A 17,219-nucleotide genomic window follows, 5' to 3' on the forward strand; every position below is an offset into this window, starting at 1 on the left:
AACGCTTAATCTAACTATTTAAACATGCAAACAAACACTATAAATGCAAGAATACTAGAAATTGTATCTAATTGAGTGAAAAAGACAAAAACTTAGCCACAGCCAAGAAGAGCACATCCAACTTTATAAAGCGGCAAACGAGATCTGGAGAGTTGCACCACTGCATCATGGGATATCTACCTGCCAAAAGCAAAGTTTGAGACTTTCAGCTGTGTATTCGGCCGAGTCAGAGCCGAGGATAGGCTCCAAACCCATCCAAGTAAGAATGAAGGCGAGATAGGACAACATAACATCATTTGGTACGGAATCTTTTGTTTACCTTGCCTGTATGTTTACTTTTTGAATAATTACTACCAGTACCCATGGCCTATTTTCAGCACAGACAAAAGGTGGTATTTATACTGATTAGGGAAAATTTAGCTGCAACAACAGGGAAATTCCCCTACCTTCTGTTAGAATGGAAATACAATGTTTTTCAGTATTTATTTATTTTTTCTGAGGATAAAGACTGAAACCTGTCAAAAGGGGAATAATATACAATACAGAGGAACATAAAAGACAGGGAATACTCCATGTAATTTATATATATGTATGCTTATATCTATATATATATGTATGTATGTGTGTGTATAATTTTTTTTTTCGTCACAGTATTTATTTTGCATGTTGATTGGTTTACAGTATTACAAAATGCCTAAATTCAATGCTGGGAGAATTTTAGAAATGGAAAAAGAAAGCAGTCATTAATGGGATGGTATTTCAAAAAATATCTGTGTAGAAGATAGGCCTAAAATATACAGGAAAATAAAAAAATGTGGTATAAGAAAATAATGCAGAAATAGAACTTGGCAAACAGAAAGAATTTAGAGAAAAAAGGAAATTAACTGCATTATAAAGGCAAAATGCTACAAAACAGTGCTTGAGAGGGAGGACTTTTTGTGCAAAATATTACTACAAAGACTGCCTGCAAATGTCTAGAAATACTAAAATTATGAATGTACATTATGAAGGATGGATGGATATGGAATTAAGAAACCAATTAATATGTTTTTTCCTCTGGCTTGCAAAGTATTTAAAGGTTTTTAAAATAAAACAACAATGCCATTTAATATGCAATTCAAAGCTTTTGGTTGTGATTGTTTACAAAAAAGTATTAAAAGTATGAGAAGAAAGTGAAATATGCAAATACAATTGTATCCAACTGGATATGGTTCACTGGAATGCAAAGAGGTATACAAACATCTATATGTAAAATTGTACGTGAAATGCATGAAGAAAATACAAATAAAGCATAAAAAATATTTTTGAGAAGTGCAATGACATTTGCCTGATGTATCAGCTCAGGTATGTCACTTTAATGTCTCATCCGAAGGCTGGAACCTCAGGAGTACTGTACCTACTCCCCTAATGTTGAATGACAGTAACAGCAATGGAAAAATGAATCCAAAAACAGATGTGATACTGGAACCCACAGCTTTCTAATATTCTGATATCCAACAAAAATGTGCTGCCTATGTAGACTCTGACACAACTTTCTCTACTTTCTGTCATCCAGATGCACAACATTGAGGTCTTGATCTGGATGTTCCTGAAGTGGCATCTTTTTAGACAACTGGCTTTTACTTCAGAAAAGTAAATAGCAAACAAGAGAGGTCTCAACACAGAACCCTGGGGGACTCCACTAGTGACTGGTCTTTGTGAAAGTAACTTTCCCTATTTTGATTATCTGTGTCTCATTTGTCAACCAAATGACAATCCAGCAGGTGACATAGGGGTTTACTCCCAGTTTATTTAGCTTTTCTACTATGCCTGAGTGGGGAACAGTGTCAAAAGCTTTAGCCAGGTTGAGGTATGCGGTGCATATTATTTTGCCTTCATCCATTGCTTTGGCGACCTTTTTAAAAAAATCTACCTGGTTGATTAAGCATGACTCATCTTTGACTAATCCAAACTGTGATTGTCTAGGGCTTGGAGGTTCCCTATGTCCTGATTGATTAATTCCATGATAAGTCTTTCCATGACTTTGCATATGAGGCTGGTCAGACTTATGGGTCTGCAATTGCCTATGCAGGGGAATGACTGCAGCTGTTCTCCATTCACTTGGTACAAAAACTGTATGGAGGCTGAGATTAAACAGTGCTGTTATAGTTTTGGCTAAATTGTGTTTCATGCTATTTAAGATGCATCCAGGGATATTGTCAGGACTCATCAATGCACTATTTGTAGCTTTTGATAGCACTGTTAAGACTTCATCTTGTGTTGTAGCAGGAAGTGAGTCAGTTTCAGATATATCTTGAGGGATAGTCGGAAGGAAGAGAGGGGTAAAGTTAGAGTTAAATTTATCAGCCAGTCAGTTCGCTACATCTTCAGCAAGAGAGAGGTAAAGTTAAGAGTTAAATTTATCAGCTAGTAGGTTCGCTATATCTTCAACATCAGTGTAGGTAACATTCACAATTAACTCAGCAGATTGCTGCATTGTGCTTGAGATTATGAACATAACTAAAAATGCTTTGTGATTGCCTGCAGCTTGGGTAGCTATTTTAGCCTCTGAGTTGGCTTTGGTAGATGTCATTAAGCTCCTAAGATGTTTACTTCAATAACAAGGGCTCTACCATGCTGGGAAAATTACTTTTGGTCAAAATTCTTTTCCTTTTATTATAAAGCTTAGTTATACTACGGTTCCAGTATGTGGATTTGTTTCTGGGGTTTGCTCTGCACTTGTTCTTTTGTGGGTACAGCTGCATCTATGCAGCTGTTTACATGCTGGTATAGTGTGGTGGTGTACAATTTCTGTGTATTCTGTAGATTTAACTGCGTTTGGTGGGGATTTGAAGTTTGCAATGTATCACTTAAGAATAGACATTTTGTCATAAAGAAATTACTAAAGGTACCTTGGGTGGATGGGATCTCCGGTTTCAGTTTTATTTATAAAGAGACTGCTTTATAGTCAGACCTAACAGGTGAGTAAGATACACAAGGGATGGTGAAAGATGCTCCAATATTACTAAGGACAAGATCCAAGATGGTATTACTCCTAGTGTGTTCTCCTGAAAAGTTGTTCCAGGACATTTGTATTGACCAAGTCCAGGAATCTCTGTGGTTGTGCACTAGTGGTGGTGTAGGTTTCCCAGTCTATAGTTGGATAGTCACTTAGGAAAATGGTATTCAGTTTAATTCTGAATGATTCTAGTTCCTGTAGAAAGGCATTGTGGCTTTCTTTTGTCACTGAGGTCTGTAGCTAGCTAATACATGGTAAGGGATCTTTCTGACTTGGACATGAAGACATTCTAGTCCATCATGCTGCTTCACCAGCCTTGATGTGAATCTCTTCTGAATCTAGATTGAGGCGCCTCCACATTTTTACCTTCCTACGCAGTAGCTAGATTGTAGGTAGCTGAGTTTCTTGTTTAGGCTCCTAGCATAGATCAGTAACACCTTCACATTTTCCTTTTCTTGTTTCATTATGTTGGTAGGTTTATTAGGTTGGCAAAACTTAAAAAGGCACTTTGGGGGTGGACAATGTCTTTGCCAATAATCAAAACCCTAGAGGAGATATGCAGCCATTACTGGTAAAGCAGTGCAGCCTATCCATCATATCATCCCAGGCTGACAAATATTGGATCCCCTTTGAATGACAACAAAAGCTAAGCCAATTATCGAACTAAATGATTTTCTGCTCATATTGCGGCATTATCCTTGGAGAAGGCAGAATGCTGCTCAGTGCGATTCTCGTACCTGCTTTGGACACACAGTCTGACAGCTCCATCGTGCCACTCTTTGTATAGTCCAGGGAGGTACAAGTCAAGTCACTGACACTAGAATGAACTATGACAGAGTCATACAAGTACTTGTTCAAGGACTTCAGTGCATGTGTGATCTGATGGATTTTGGGATCAGACAAGCAATTAACTGTCACTCTTTCAAAGTACAGCTTGATAAACATCACATCTATATGTCTTAGTCACCTATAAGAAAGACACTTGGTTGGGTCAATGCCTGCCTAACATGCTCAGCATCTGTGATGTTGAGACTCCTTGTGCTATGTGAGGAAGTATGCTTAATTTGCTGAGTGTGCTTTGCACCTCTGTTGTGTTTTGGAGGTCTTTGAGGTTTAAGCAAGTTAATCTTAGAAACCTCAGCATATGATGGATTATGTGTAGTGAGATGGCCTTTGAGAAGTTTGATGTGTAGTGTACTGCTGATGATTTTGGTGTCCGAGTTAACTGTGTGTAGCATTTTTGTATCCAAGGATAATACATACGTACATCTGTCACACAGTGTGTTATGCTGTTTGAGTAATAGACGATCATCAGATGGCATGACACAATTCTTACACTATGAAAATGCCCACTTCAATTAAGCTGGCTACAGAAATTGTGGGGAAGTGCTGGTCCACGATACCAAAAGGAATGACTCTGGGGACAAGGGTTACTATAACAGCTTGGAGTTTGGTTTTAGAATAATGTTTGGGTGGCCTTGCTACTGACTATACAAATCAACTAGCCTGGAAATCTTCTGCCACCAGCAAGAACCAGTAAACTAATTATAGTAAAAAAAAAACTCTACATATATTAATTATAGTACAAAAAGGCCCTTGATAAGCTGCTTTTACCACATTTAGGACTGATCTTCTAATAAACAAAAAAAGAAAGAAATGAAAGTGAGAGGAAGTCTCTAATATTCAGTCAGCAATATGTCACAGCATTTTACTGACAGACAAACATGAGCATAGAGATCTAATGGTCCACCAGTGATAGGTCAATGCATTTTACAGGTGCATGGGGGAAGGACCTTACTAGTCATTAAGATTCTGGTCTTAGAGAAGAGGAATCCACATCTGGAAGAGAACTCCTAGCTTTAACTATGTTTTTACAGACACAGAAATGGTAAAAGAGATCAGTGTGAACAGCAACACAACCCAAACACTCTGAGTTCTGAACACTGGAGCAAGTGACATGGGATAAGTGTAGAGCATGGAATACACAAGTAACACAATCAGTTATACGTGGTAAGGGCAATAATTCCCAGGCAAGACTCAGCTATTGACATCTAAAACTGTGTCACACACCAGCAAGTGAAGAAATGACATCCTACATCTACTTTTTTGTACATTTTATGAAGAATATGTAATGTGCTGCATATGTATTGGAGAAACTTCACACTTGTATAACATACTCATGTGTTGTTCACATACACACTGGCTAAAGAACTGCCTAAGTACTTGAGATTCTCACTGCTAAATCCAAATGCTTGCCCCTGTCTCACAAAACAACAAACGAATCTTAATTTCCTGTGTAGTTTGGCTATTCAGTACAGACCATCCTTATAGAAACTGGTTTGAAAATGAAAATATAGCTATAGATCTCTCCTATAAGAATACTGAATACTATACAATGCATTTAGTTTATTTTTGGCAAAGTTATCAAATTAACATCATTTTAGAAGTGTCAATACATGGATTTCCTTTTTTAACTGATTTAATTTCATAAGACAAATACTCACTTATAGGGGAAGACTCCTTACAAACGTATGGGTCACTTTATTAAAGTAGCCACTCCAATATAAAAGCTGCCACATTTAATACAGATTACATAAAGAACATCAGCTATTAACTAACAATTATTTCTTTTTACAGCTAGGAACAGCAGTTATGTTACACCTCTTAGGGATAAAAGCCAGGGAATTGTTGAGTCTACACATGAAATATGACAACACACAATGCAAAAAATAAGTACATTTATACAAATATGTAAAAGTAAATGCAATTTACATTCTACACAAATTGTATTAAAATACTTTCAGTATAGTTACTATCAAAATTAACATTAAAAGACAACTAGTGTTAAACCTTTGCCATTTCCAGCTTGGCATATGTTGTTTTATTTCTACAGAAATCAGTTTTAAATTTCCTGTAGCAATGTTTTTAGTTATAGATCTGCACTAGCCATACATGGTGCAGCATTCTTATACTAGACCCCCTTTTTGGAGAATTTTAATGTAACAGGCACAAATATCACAGAAAAAGAAATGCAATAACACAGTACATTAGTGTCTTACAGTGCAATAAACTGTGTGCTCCATTATCTTGTAAAATATGAAACAGCCAGTTATACCTCAGCAAATGTCACATGGTTATGACAGTACAGTATTTGAAAAGTACATTAATACCTCATAAAGGAATCATTAACTTGAGATGTTTTGCATATTTCATACTACAGCTGTTCAGAAAACTGTTTATTATTTGAAATGCTACATCTCTTGAAACTATTTAATTACCTTGGTTGCCATATTCACACAAAATAAATAAGCCATTCCTACTAAGCATATACAATAAGTGCAGAGTGCAAATCCAAAGAACACTTCTAGAAGAAATAAGCACAAACACATGAAACTAGTTTCATGTTTATTTGCCTGCAAATAATTATATCATCCTGCTGCCTAGAACACTGGGAAAGACAGTCAAATCGGGTTTCGTAAAGCAACTCTCCTTTCCTTTTGAGTGATTTAAATTTTTTTAGAAATGAATAGGTATTGTAGTTCTTTTGCTCTGCCTTTTTTACCCTATGAATGTAATAAAATATTGCAGTCCAGAATATCAAAAACCATTTGACTGTTCAAGGTTGCACTGAACGACTTAACCTTCTGACCTCAGTAAAAAGAACGGTACCATTATTCTGTCACTTGAAATGGCAAAAGGACAGCGTAGTACATTTTACTGAATGGACAATTACTTAGTAAAAATCTGAAGGTATATGCAAGGATGTCTGGGCTAAAGGAAATAATAAATTAGATGGGTCCCCTTTTGCATGAGTAATGAATGCCTACAGCTTGGTAATGGTGCCTATGTTGTTCCTGTAACCTGAACACTGCAAAACTTCCATATAGCATTCAGCAAGCCAGTGTCATCACAGATGGTACATGAATCCTGATACAGTAGTGTAACAGAAATGCTTCACGCGATGGACTGTAAATGATGTACAACATTCTGCCAAACTGCAGTGTCCTAAAATGCAGTAAAAGCTTTAGAAGAAACTCGCTAATATCTTGTGCTTGTTAGTGAATACAGTTGTCAAAGATGTATACTTCTGAAAATGCATTAAATATTTAATGCAATCCTTTCTGTAAATTCATTAATTAATGGAATTATTATAAACTGCTTTCTTCTCAAAACATACAACTATTCCACCTATTTTTCCAAGGATAAAACCTTTGCTAAATGAATCTGTGTAAGGCACTCACTTTCAGTCTCGCCTTCAAGCATGAGGTATAACAAAATTAATGTCTGCTTTGAGTTACCAACCCACCTTAGACTCATTAGAGAGATTTATGCATAAAATAACACAACTTGAGCATAAAAGACACTACTCATGTTAAGACAATGCTTCCTAATCTGGATTATGGAAATTCTACAAGGCAGCATATAACAGAATTACATTCTATGGGATTTGTTACAGGCTTTTAAACAAGTAGATCAGAATTACCTTTTTTCTCTTGGATTTCTTATAGGCTTTTAAATGCATATACCAGAATTACCATTTGCTACCGTCGCCTGGATTTCTTATAGGCTTTTAAATGCAGTGCTGCCTATAACCTTGGATGCCTGATATAGTTAAAACTAAGGGATAAATTCCAAAATGTTTGGGTTTGAACACCAAAAGGCTTCCACTGAGAAGGAACCCAGCCCTGAGTAGCCCATTGTATCATACTTCTTCATATGCATGAGGTATACAGGTGAAGTTTCAAAAATATGGTGGTGTGCTTGATCCTCAAAGGCAGACTAAATAATCTTTCAAACCTGTTATACAAGAAAATGTCCTACCCACAGTGATTCCATTATAAGCAGCGTAACAATGTCTCATTAGGTATGCACTGCATACTTAAATAGCTGCTGGTGTGCAGATGATGTCTAATAAGGTAGCTGAGATAGCGATGGTCAACGGTCTGCATGCAGGAAACTTCCTCATACCTGGGAAAAGAACATACATGTGGATACTACAAAAATCATTTAGTATCGTCCTCATTCCACTGGTATGGAAAAGTGAACATACAGGACTATGACTGCAAAATGCAAAACAGAATCAAACTGCCAATCTTTGATGGACTATAACATAAGTGCTTCCAAGCAAGTGCATGCAACTGACAAAGGACATGTATGTGACTGCAACCTACTGTGGTCATTATGGACAGTAAGGCATATGTATTTTTTGAGCAGGATTATTACTGAAGCCAGCATATAGAGGCTGCGGTGGTGCAGCGGTTAGCGTTGTCGCCACACAGCAAGAGGTTCTCCAGTTCGATTCTTGGCTGGAGCACCTTCTGTGTGGAGTTTGCATGCCCTCCCCGAGGTCAAGTGACATTTAAAGACATGCAGATAGGTGCATGTGTGAATGGGTGTGCCTTCTTTGAAGGTTGGGCGTCGGGCTGGCACCTCAGCATTGCAAAAATCCACTTCAATCATTAGCGGATCGGAGTTCCACTGTGGCGACCCCTAACTGGGAAAAGCTGAAAGACATTAGTTTATTACTGAAGCCAGCATCATGAGCTTTCTACTCCTGAAATCATGATGTGGAAATACATACAGTGTTGTGGAGATGCCCACCCAGAAAACAAATACAAATTAATAACTATGAACACAGAAATGAAACATCCAGAAGGGAGACTGACTAATGAAAAAAAAAAGGTCAGAATAGGGAGCAGCAAGCTAGGAACACAACTAGTAGTTACCTATCACTGGACACAATGGACACAGTTAACAAATGACACGGTACCCTGCTGTATATAATATTGTGGCTTTCAAATGTGAAAGTATGACAACAACTTGTTATAACCTCACTGTTACCAATGGGGTTCCAGAACAGACATCTTTGTTTGGGAGCTGCATACACAGCAGACTAGATACTACAGGTATGCTCTACCAGTTTATACTTGCTGTGAGGCTTTGAGCAGCAAGCCCTCTGATTGTTTTGGAATGCAGCAAAGACATAAGACCTGATATGCAGACTTACATTATTTCTCAATACTAAATGAAGAACCACAGAAGACTTCTTTCAGTCACCAGTGTCTTTGCTGGACATTCCTTCATGAATTGGCAGGGTCCACTGCCACGAGCATAAACTGTGCTGGAATCCAGGACTAAGCCTAGCTCAATGGTGCACAAGGATGGAGTCTTGACCAAAACACAGGCAACTGGGACTCGGTTAGTGGCTCTGGCACTAGAGAAAACAGGCAGGGAGAGGGTAGGAGAGAAAGGGAGTTATTTACTAAATTTCCTGGGATGACAGGTGGTGCTCTGTGAGCACATTAGGAGGTTGTGAATTTTCTGTATGAGGCAGGGGAACCAACATCCATGCCTGAAGACAGGGGTGAGGTGGTGCTACTTGCAGACAATATGCCTTATAGAAGTGAGGGAAAAAGCATGCATTCAGCCCACTGTATGCATCTATCCTTTGTGTACCCAAGTATGTGTAGCATACGTATGGTTTGGTTTAAAGTACAAAACCTTTAAACCACCCAAACTGCCTGTCTATATAAAGGCCCCTCTTGACTGACTGTTGTTCTAGCTGATAAGATAACAAATGGATCAACTGGCAGAGAGGGAGCTGTTGATCAGCAGGCAGCACTGACAAAGAGGGTAAAAAAACTAAATTGGAATCTATCATATCAGATTTTTCAGAAGAGCAAGATAATCATAAGTACTTAAACTGCAACTTCGAGATGCTGAATTTTGTATTAGTATTAAATCATGTTTTAAAAAATGATTTCTAGTTTGGTCCTGAAGCTACAATGTGTACTTTCAAAACACTTAATTTGCCCCTGCAAACATCACAATATTTTAATTTTTACGTACTATAATATTAAGAGTTCACTTGGTATTACTGATTTTACAAACAAACAATATATCTTAAAATTAAATCCTGACTTCACGTAACCAGATCACGTTGTTTTTAATTTCAATTGTACACTTCAAAATCTAATCCACCTTTTACTTGCCTTTTGGATATTTATCTAGGGTTACTCAATTATTTGGTACTCCCCTGTGGTTTACAGTACTCATGTGACACACAGTTAATAAGACATTACATTTTAAAATCAATATAAATAATATAACTGAGATAAGTATGGGTATTACTATACTGTTATGGATTTAATTTTAATACCTGGACACCACTCAAGAGATTTTCCTTCTCTAAGACAATAAAAAAATTCCAGTCAGAAGCATGAAGTACAATACAAAACTTAAAACCCAGTTACTTGCTGGCAACTCTTCAGCCTGCTTTCAGTCTGGCAACCTTCCTGCTGCTCTAAGGATACATTTGTAAAATTAATTCTATTCACTGATTTTACGAAAGTAAATTCTGAATGGTACTGTCATTAAAACATTTTATTCTGAACATAGTAAAACTAAATTTCTGACTTTACACTATAACTGTTTGCAAAAACTGGTATGATCATTTTATTTTAGTTCACAGAGCACTTAAAAATCTTTAGTGTTTAATAGATTGCATTATAATACAATGATCACTGCTGGAGCTAGCTGACAGTAGGAAGTGTGCTGAGTTTTTTTTCCCTCTAATATGTATGTCTCATTCCGAAATCTGCAACTTCACAAACCTGGTTTCAGTAATTCACTTCTACTATAGTAACTAGTCTTTTGCTCATCCCATGTTATATTTTTTCATCAGAAAAAGTAAACCTTCATAAGATTATTTAATGTCAGACTTCAGCTACTCCCCCTCATATATTACATTATCTACAGTTTTCCGTGCTTAAAGAATAACCAAATCCTTATAACTTAATTTTTCCTTCAAAAATGAAAAAATACAGTTTGTTTTCTAGTAAAGTTTGTCAGTTTTATGTTCTCTCTGCTAAATTAGAAGCCATTTAAAGGTCAGTGACAATATTAACACATCTTTGGACAGTTAGTCACAGCAGCTATGGTCCTCAGGGTGAACAAGCAACTCTGTCAAGAAGAAGAAGGTTAAACATGCCGTCCTGTCAAGAAGAAAAGAGGCCTGTCTTCTTTAGAATTAGCAGTCTGGAATTCATCTCTTAGACGGAACTGCCACTCATCTTCAAGCTCCAGTCTAACCACAGTCTGCCGAAGGGAATTACGATCCTGACATACAATGCACAATGTGGCTCCTACAAAAAAAGGCATACAGCATTACATTACAGTAGTAACTACATTTAAATTACATTAATGAAAATGCCATTCAAAGTTGGCAAGTACAGCAATCCATAGCTATAAGCAAGCTATCAACACTATTGACATAGGTGTCAGTACCTGAACTACAATAGACACTGTAAATTCCATTTGTCTTTGTCTTTCGGCTTTTCCTGGTTAAATTCCATAAAAGTGGAAAAAGCTGAACTGACTTAAAAATGGAACACATATTTTAACGACAGACTTAAGTTTTGCTATTTTTCTTATCTGGGAATTTTTCATAATTATTCCTAACTAAACCCAAAATTCACTAGGGGGACCACTCGAAAAGTGCCTTGTGTATACCCTAATCTCTTGCTTGCTAAAATATACACATCGGTGGATCAACAAAATCTCAGTAAATCTGAAGCGTGGAACAATAGGAAGCCTACATCATCCAAACCAGCAAGATGAAAGAGGTACCGAGCAGCTAGTAACCAAAGAAAAAAAATTAGCATCCCAGTCCTGGTAAAATTCTTCCTCATTCTTAAATGCTTCTACAGTGAAAGAAATATGTGAGTCGTCATTCTGTGTTAAAATCTTCCTCTTTATTAATTCAGGTTGGTGAATGCAGAATTGTTAATACAATTTGCGCACCTACTTTTCTTTGGTTACTAGCTGCTTAATACCTCTTTTCAATGTGGACGATATAGGCTTCCTATCGTTCCAAGCTTCAGATTTACTGAAATTATTCCTAACTAATGAATAAACAGTGCAAACACTGACAAAGTCTTTATCCTGCTCAGTTTGAAAAACATGCAAAAATGAAGAAATTAATCATGGGTGCAAAGTGCACAACTAACTGAATAAAACCCAGCTCTTCAGTTTGTGTGCTGAACAAGTACATGCCATAGCAAAGCTACTTCTAGACATTTTACAAAAAGCACTTTTTTAATAAAAACTTTGCTTTACCAAGATAATTTCTGTAAATAGTAGGTTTTCCAGCATTTTAAACATGCACACAAGCCAGGAGTCTTGCAGGCCAACAATACAGTTGTCTACATGTCGCTTTTCCTTAGCACTTCTCCTGAGCACACTTACACCTTGTATCCCAGCCAAGAACTGTTACCTCCTTACATTACTATTAAAAATTCACATCTTTCCTCTCACTCCCCTAGGAACTCTACATTACCTTATTACCACCTCGCCTTCCTTGATTTACAACATTGTCCCTTCACTGTTATATATTGCATCTTCACTATACTTTTATCAACACTGTTGCTATTATATACTGACTCCTTATATTCTTTTTGCTTTAATTTTTAACTACTTATTAAAAAATGTATTTTCTGTATAACTTGTTTAATAACTTAAGCATAACCATTACTGTAATGTTCATGGAGCTTTTCTCCCCGGGCATCTGCTGAAAAAAGGCTACTCAGCTCAGTTGGACTATTCCAGTCAACAAAAAATGTAAAGTAAATAAATAAATAGGGTTACTGACTTGCTGCTAAATTCATAATGCCTCCTTCCACCTATCTACTACTCCCTTTTAGGTCCTCACTAACTCTCATTAAGTATGCCAGAAAACTGACTTCTTGAATAGTTGAGGGGCCTCCTCTACCAAAGGATATGAGCAGGGTGGTGGAAATTGGTATGGGATACCCAGAGAGGGTATAAAACACACTAGTTTGAAAAGCACTGTGTGGTGGTGATTTCCTCAAATCATACAGCAGGGAAATTGAGATTAAAGGAATCACACCCAGGACTACAAAACAACCCTCTTCAGTAGTTTAAAGCCTTAATCCCCTTTGCTAACCTACCAGACTTAACAAAAAAGGATGAATAACAGGCAGAGAGTTGTAGAGAAAGGGCAATAACATTGTGTGGACACTTCCACTGAATTTGTATGGCAGTTGATGGAGCAGAAACTACAACAGGCAGCATGACCAGTCATCTGGGAAATAAGTCAGAACCTGCTTACATAGGAAATAATTATGAAGACAAGTAATGCAAATGGATGACTTGATTCACCGCAAATTCCCAAGAGAACTAAAAAAAGATACAGTCAAACTACTTAAAGGAATCCTTTAACAAATCGTGAAATATGTGTCCGTCCCCCCCCCCCCCCCCCACCAGACACATGTTGGGTTGACCTCTCTATTTCAGAATATTATGGATTCACTTATGAATGAAAGACATACCCAACATCTGGAAGCTGGGTGGAGGCTGCAACAGAGTTTCATAGAAGAATGATGATGTTAGACAAATATGACAGAATTTTTCGACAAGGTGACAAAAAAAGAAGTTATGTACTCACCATAATGTTCCATCTGAGTAGTTGTACTTGATTTGTCTTCAAACTGTGGGTTACGGATCTGTATCGGATCCGAGCAGGCAACTTTTGCTAGCATCAGCTCCAAACTCCTCCCCTTACTCATAATACACCTCCACTGCCATCCATCCCCAGATCGAGTTTGCTGAACTTATACTGAGAACCCGACCTGATAGATATACTTGTGACCTATACTGCAGCCCGCAGGCTGATCATGTGCCAAGGTCCAGGGGAAGGAGGGAGGGACAGTTGAGGACAAATAAAGTACAACTACTCAGATGGAATGTTATGGTGAGTACATAACTTCTTTATCTGAAGTAGTTTACATCATTTGGTCTTCAACCTGTGGGACAGAGTCCCCAGCTACTAAACCCCTGGGAGGCCCTCATGGAAGGATATGCTGGAGCACCACGGAACCAAAGGATAATCTCCTTCTGGAAGTCAAATCCAATTTGTAATGAGAAATAAATGTATGAGATGAGGACCAAGTAGCCGCAGAACAAATATTATCCAAGGACACTCTAGACCAAAAGGCCACAGACCTTTGGACCTAGTGGAATGAGCTTTTACCTGACCTGGAGGAGACATGCCTCTGTCCTTATAGACCTGCAGGATACATGAAGAAATCCATCTAGCTATAGTGACCTTGGCGATAGGTTCCCCAAAAAGGGTTTAAAGAAGGAAACAAAAAATTGATCAGCTTTACGGAATTTTTTTGTCCTGTGTAAATAGAATCGTAACTGTCTATGAACATCCAACATGTTGAATATGTATTCCATCTTGTTCGTAAAATTAGGAAAAAAACACAGGCAAATTGATAGTCTGATTGATATTGACTGGTGATGCCACCTTAGTAAGAAAGGATGGACTGGTTCGAAGGGAAACCCTGTCTTTGTGAAAAATCATGTATGGAATTATGATGGACAAGGCCTATAATTCCGAAACCCTTTTTGCAGAGGTAATAGCCACCAGAAAAGCTATTTTCCAAGATAAAAATTTCAGATCTGCAGTTGCGGCAGGTTCGAAAGGTGGAGCGACCAAAGCTTGAAGAACCACAGAAAGGTCCCATGGGGGAACAGGATCTTTGACTGGGGGGCATAACAAAAAGGTGCCTTTGATAAAGGCTTTACAGAGTCTGGAAGAGGCTAAGGAGGCAGCATTCTCGCCCACATGAAAATGAGAAATGGCAGCCAACTGAACTTTGATAGTAAAAGAACTAGCTCTTATGAGCAGCTACCAAAATAGATCTAACTGTGGAGGATAGTCCAGGAGTCCTAGCAATCACGGGAACTGGAGCAGCCAAGCCGTGAGCTTCAGGCTGTCCAGACTCAGATGAGGCACCCCCGAAGGGTGTGAAATTAAATCCTGAATGGGATCTAGGATCCAAGGTGGAGCCAGAAAGTGAGACCAAAGGAAGGGAAACCATACCTGGCGAGGCCAGAATGGGGGAATGAGGATCACTTTGCTCCCCAGTCGGCAAGCTTTCTGCAGAAATCTCGGGATGAGAAGTATTGGTGGGAAAGCATACAGAAGACCGGGAGGCCAAGCATGAATTGGGCATCTCTGGTGGACTCCCCCAGCAGGGGGTTCCGAGTGAAAAATGTCCTGCACTTCGCGATGGAAGGAGATGAGAAGAGATTGCAGCAAAGATGACCTCACTCGCTGAAGACTTGTTCCGCTACTGACAGATTCAGAGACCACTCGTAAGGCATCAGAATGATCTGACTTAGCCTGTCTGCTAGAATCTTGGACCGTCCCGGAATGTGCATTGCAATGAGAAAGTGACCGGTGGAGATCACCCATTCCCACACTCTCATGGCCTCGCGGCAAAGGGGGGTAAGATCTGGTCCCTCGCTGTTTGTTGATATACCAGACCACTGACATGTTGTCTGACTGAATAGCAATCATCCCCAGAGGAAGAAAGGCATGAAGGGCCAGCAACGCTAGAAGGACCGGCCTCATCTCTAGGACATTTATATACAAGCTGGTCTCTATGGGGGACCACAGGCCTTGGACTGTCCTGCCCGAACAATGCCCCCCCCACCCGAGTTGGGAGGCATCCATCATCACTATGGTTTGGGCCGGGGCTGGAACAAAGGGTCGTCCCGCCAAAATGTCTGGAGAGCTCATCCACCATATGAGGGACAACCGACACACTCGACTGAGTTGAATAGGATAAGTCAAGGGCAGTTCCAACAGGGACCAATGAAGCGCTAGAGTCCACTGTAGAATCCTCATGTGTAACACAGTACAAGGGAAAATAGTTATGGTCGTCGAGCCTAGGGCCCTCAACACCGATTCTGTCGTTGGAAGATGAGAACGGTAGATCAGAGAGACATGCATCCTCAGGTTTTGAACACTCTCCGAGGTCAGAAATATTTTGCACTGAAGAGTATCTATCCTGGCACCAATGTAGTCTATCACCTGTACAGGATCTAGCAGAGATTTGGATGTGTTGATTGTGATCCCCAAATACAGAGCAAGTGTCAAGAAATAATCCCTGGTTTGGGAAAGTAGATGCCTGGTGGAAACAGTGAGGAGCCAATTGTCCATGTACTGATAGACTTGAATCCCCTGAAGCCTCAGGTGAGCCGCTACGACCACCATCACTCTGGTAAACACCCTGGGGGCTGTGGTGAGACCAAAGGGTAGGGCTCGAAATTGGTAATGATTGACTCCTAGCCGGAGGCTGAGGAACCTCCTGGAGCTTCTGTGCATTTTTATGTGATAGTAAGCATCCTGAAGGTCTAACAAACACATCCAGTCGCTCTCTTGCAGGTATGGCATGAAGGACTGTAACGTGACCATCCAGAACTATTCTTTGGCAACTGACAGGTTCAGGGTAGAGAGGTCCAGAATGAGCCTTAAGTCCCCCGTTTTCTTTGGCACCAAAAAGAACCTGGAGTAGAAGCCTGATCCAGACTAATCTGGGAGGACAGATTCTATGGCTCATTTTACTAGCAGCTTGGAAATTTCCTGTGCTGCTGCCTCGCTTTGCATGGGTGGTACGTCTGGGAGGTGTCTGGGAGATATGGGGGAACCCACGAAGGGGATAGAGTATCCTCTGGATATGATTTGAAGCACCCATGCCGCTGGGTGCAAGGACAATCGTCCCCCGACAGCCTCCAGAGTAGAGCAGTCGGGCAACCCCTCAGGGTTGCTGCCCCAGTCTGTCCGAGAAAGGTTCTCAAGACCCGAAGTTCCGTGGACCCCCTCTGCCTCTGGGCCGGTGTCCATTCTGCCCCCCTCTGTCTCTGGGGGAAGAGGAGCCCTGAGTGTCCCGAGCATACTGAGACTTCTGGAACCACATTTTCTTTTGCCCTCTTTGGTTCCGAGAAAAGGACCTTTGAGGAGTAGAGAAGCAGATCCCGATGGCAGACAGTGACTTCCCGTCCTTCTCACTCTGGACTAATATCTCCTTGATGGTCTTACTGAAGAATGTAGAGCCATCATAAGAGGCATTGGCAAACGACGCCTTGAAGGGTTCGGAAAATTGACATAACATGAGCCAGGCGTTGTGCCTTATGGACACGCCGGACCCAGCCGCTCCTTACATAGCATGGGAGAGGAGTCGCATGGACGTGTTAGATACCGCTTTTAAAGTGGCCATCCTCACAGAGAATGAAGCCGTGTCCTCCTGCGACATGGACTTGGGGGGAGACTCCTCCAGCTCCTTTACTAGGTCACATTGGAGTCTGGTGACATGGGCCAAATAATTCAGCTCCCTGATCGAAAAGGTAG

General features: G+C 39.7%; 1 protein-coding gene across 1 annotated transcript in view; it reads right to left on the minus strand.

Annotated features, from left to right (window-relative positions):
* Positions 1 to 8,446: 8,446 nt before the first annotated feature.
* The window catches only part of GREB1 (growth regulating estrogen receptor binding 1), a 3,935,532-nt gene continuing 3,926,759 nt past the window's right edge, over positions 8,447 to 17,219 (minus strand). The window contains exon 33 of the mRNA XM_044082225.1: positions 8,447 to 11,142. Coding sequence (XP_043938160.1) covers positions 10,979 to 11,142 — 164 coding nt within the window. The 3' untranslated portion in view covers positions 8,447 to 10,978. The remainder of the gene's footprint in view (positions 11,143 to 17,219) is intronic.

Source organism: Protopterus annectens, chromosome 1.part1, assembly GCF_019279795.1.
Source record: "Protopterus annectens isolate FY-2018-M chromosome 1.part1, PAN1.0, whole genome shotgun sequence".
Taxonomy (NCBI): domain Eukaryota; kingdom Metazoa; phylum Chordata; order Ceratodontiformes; family Protopteridae; genus Protopterus; species Protopterus annectens.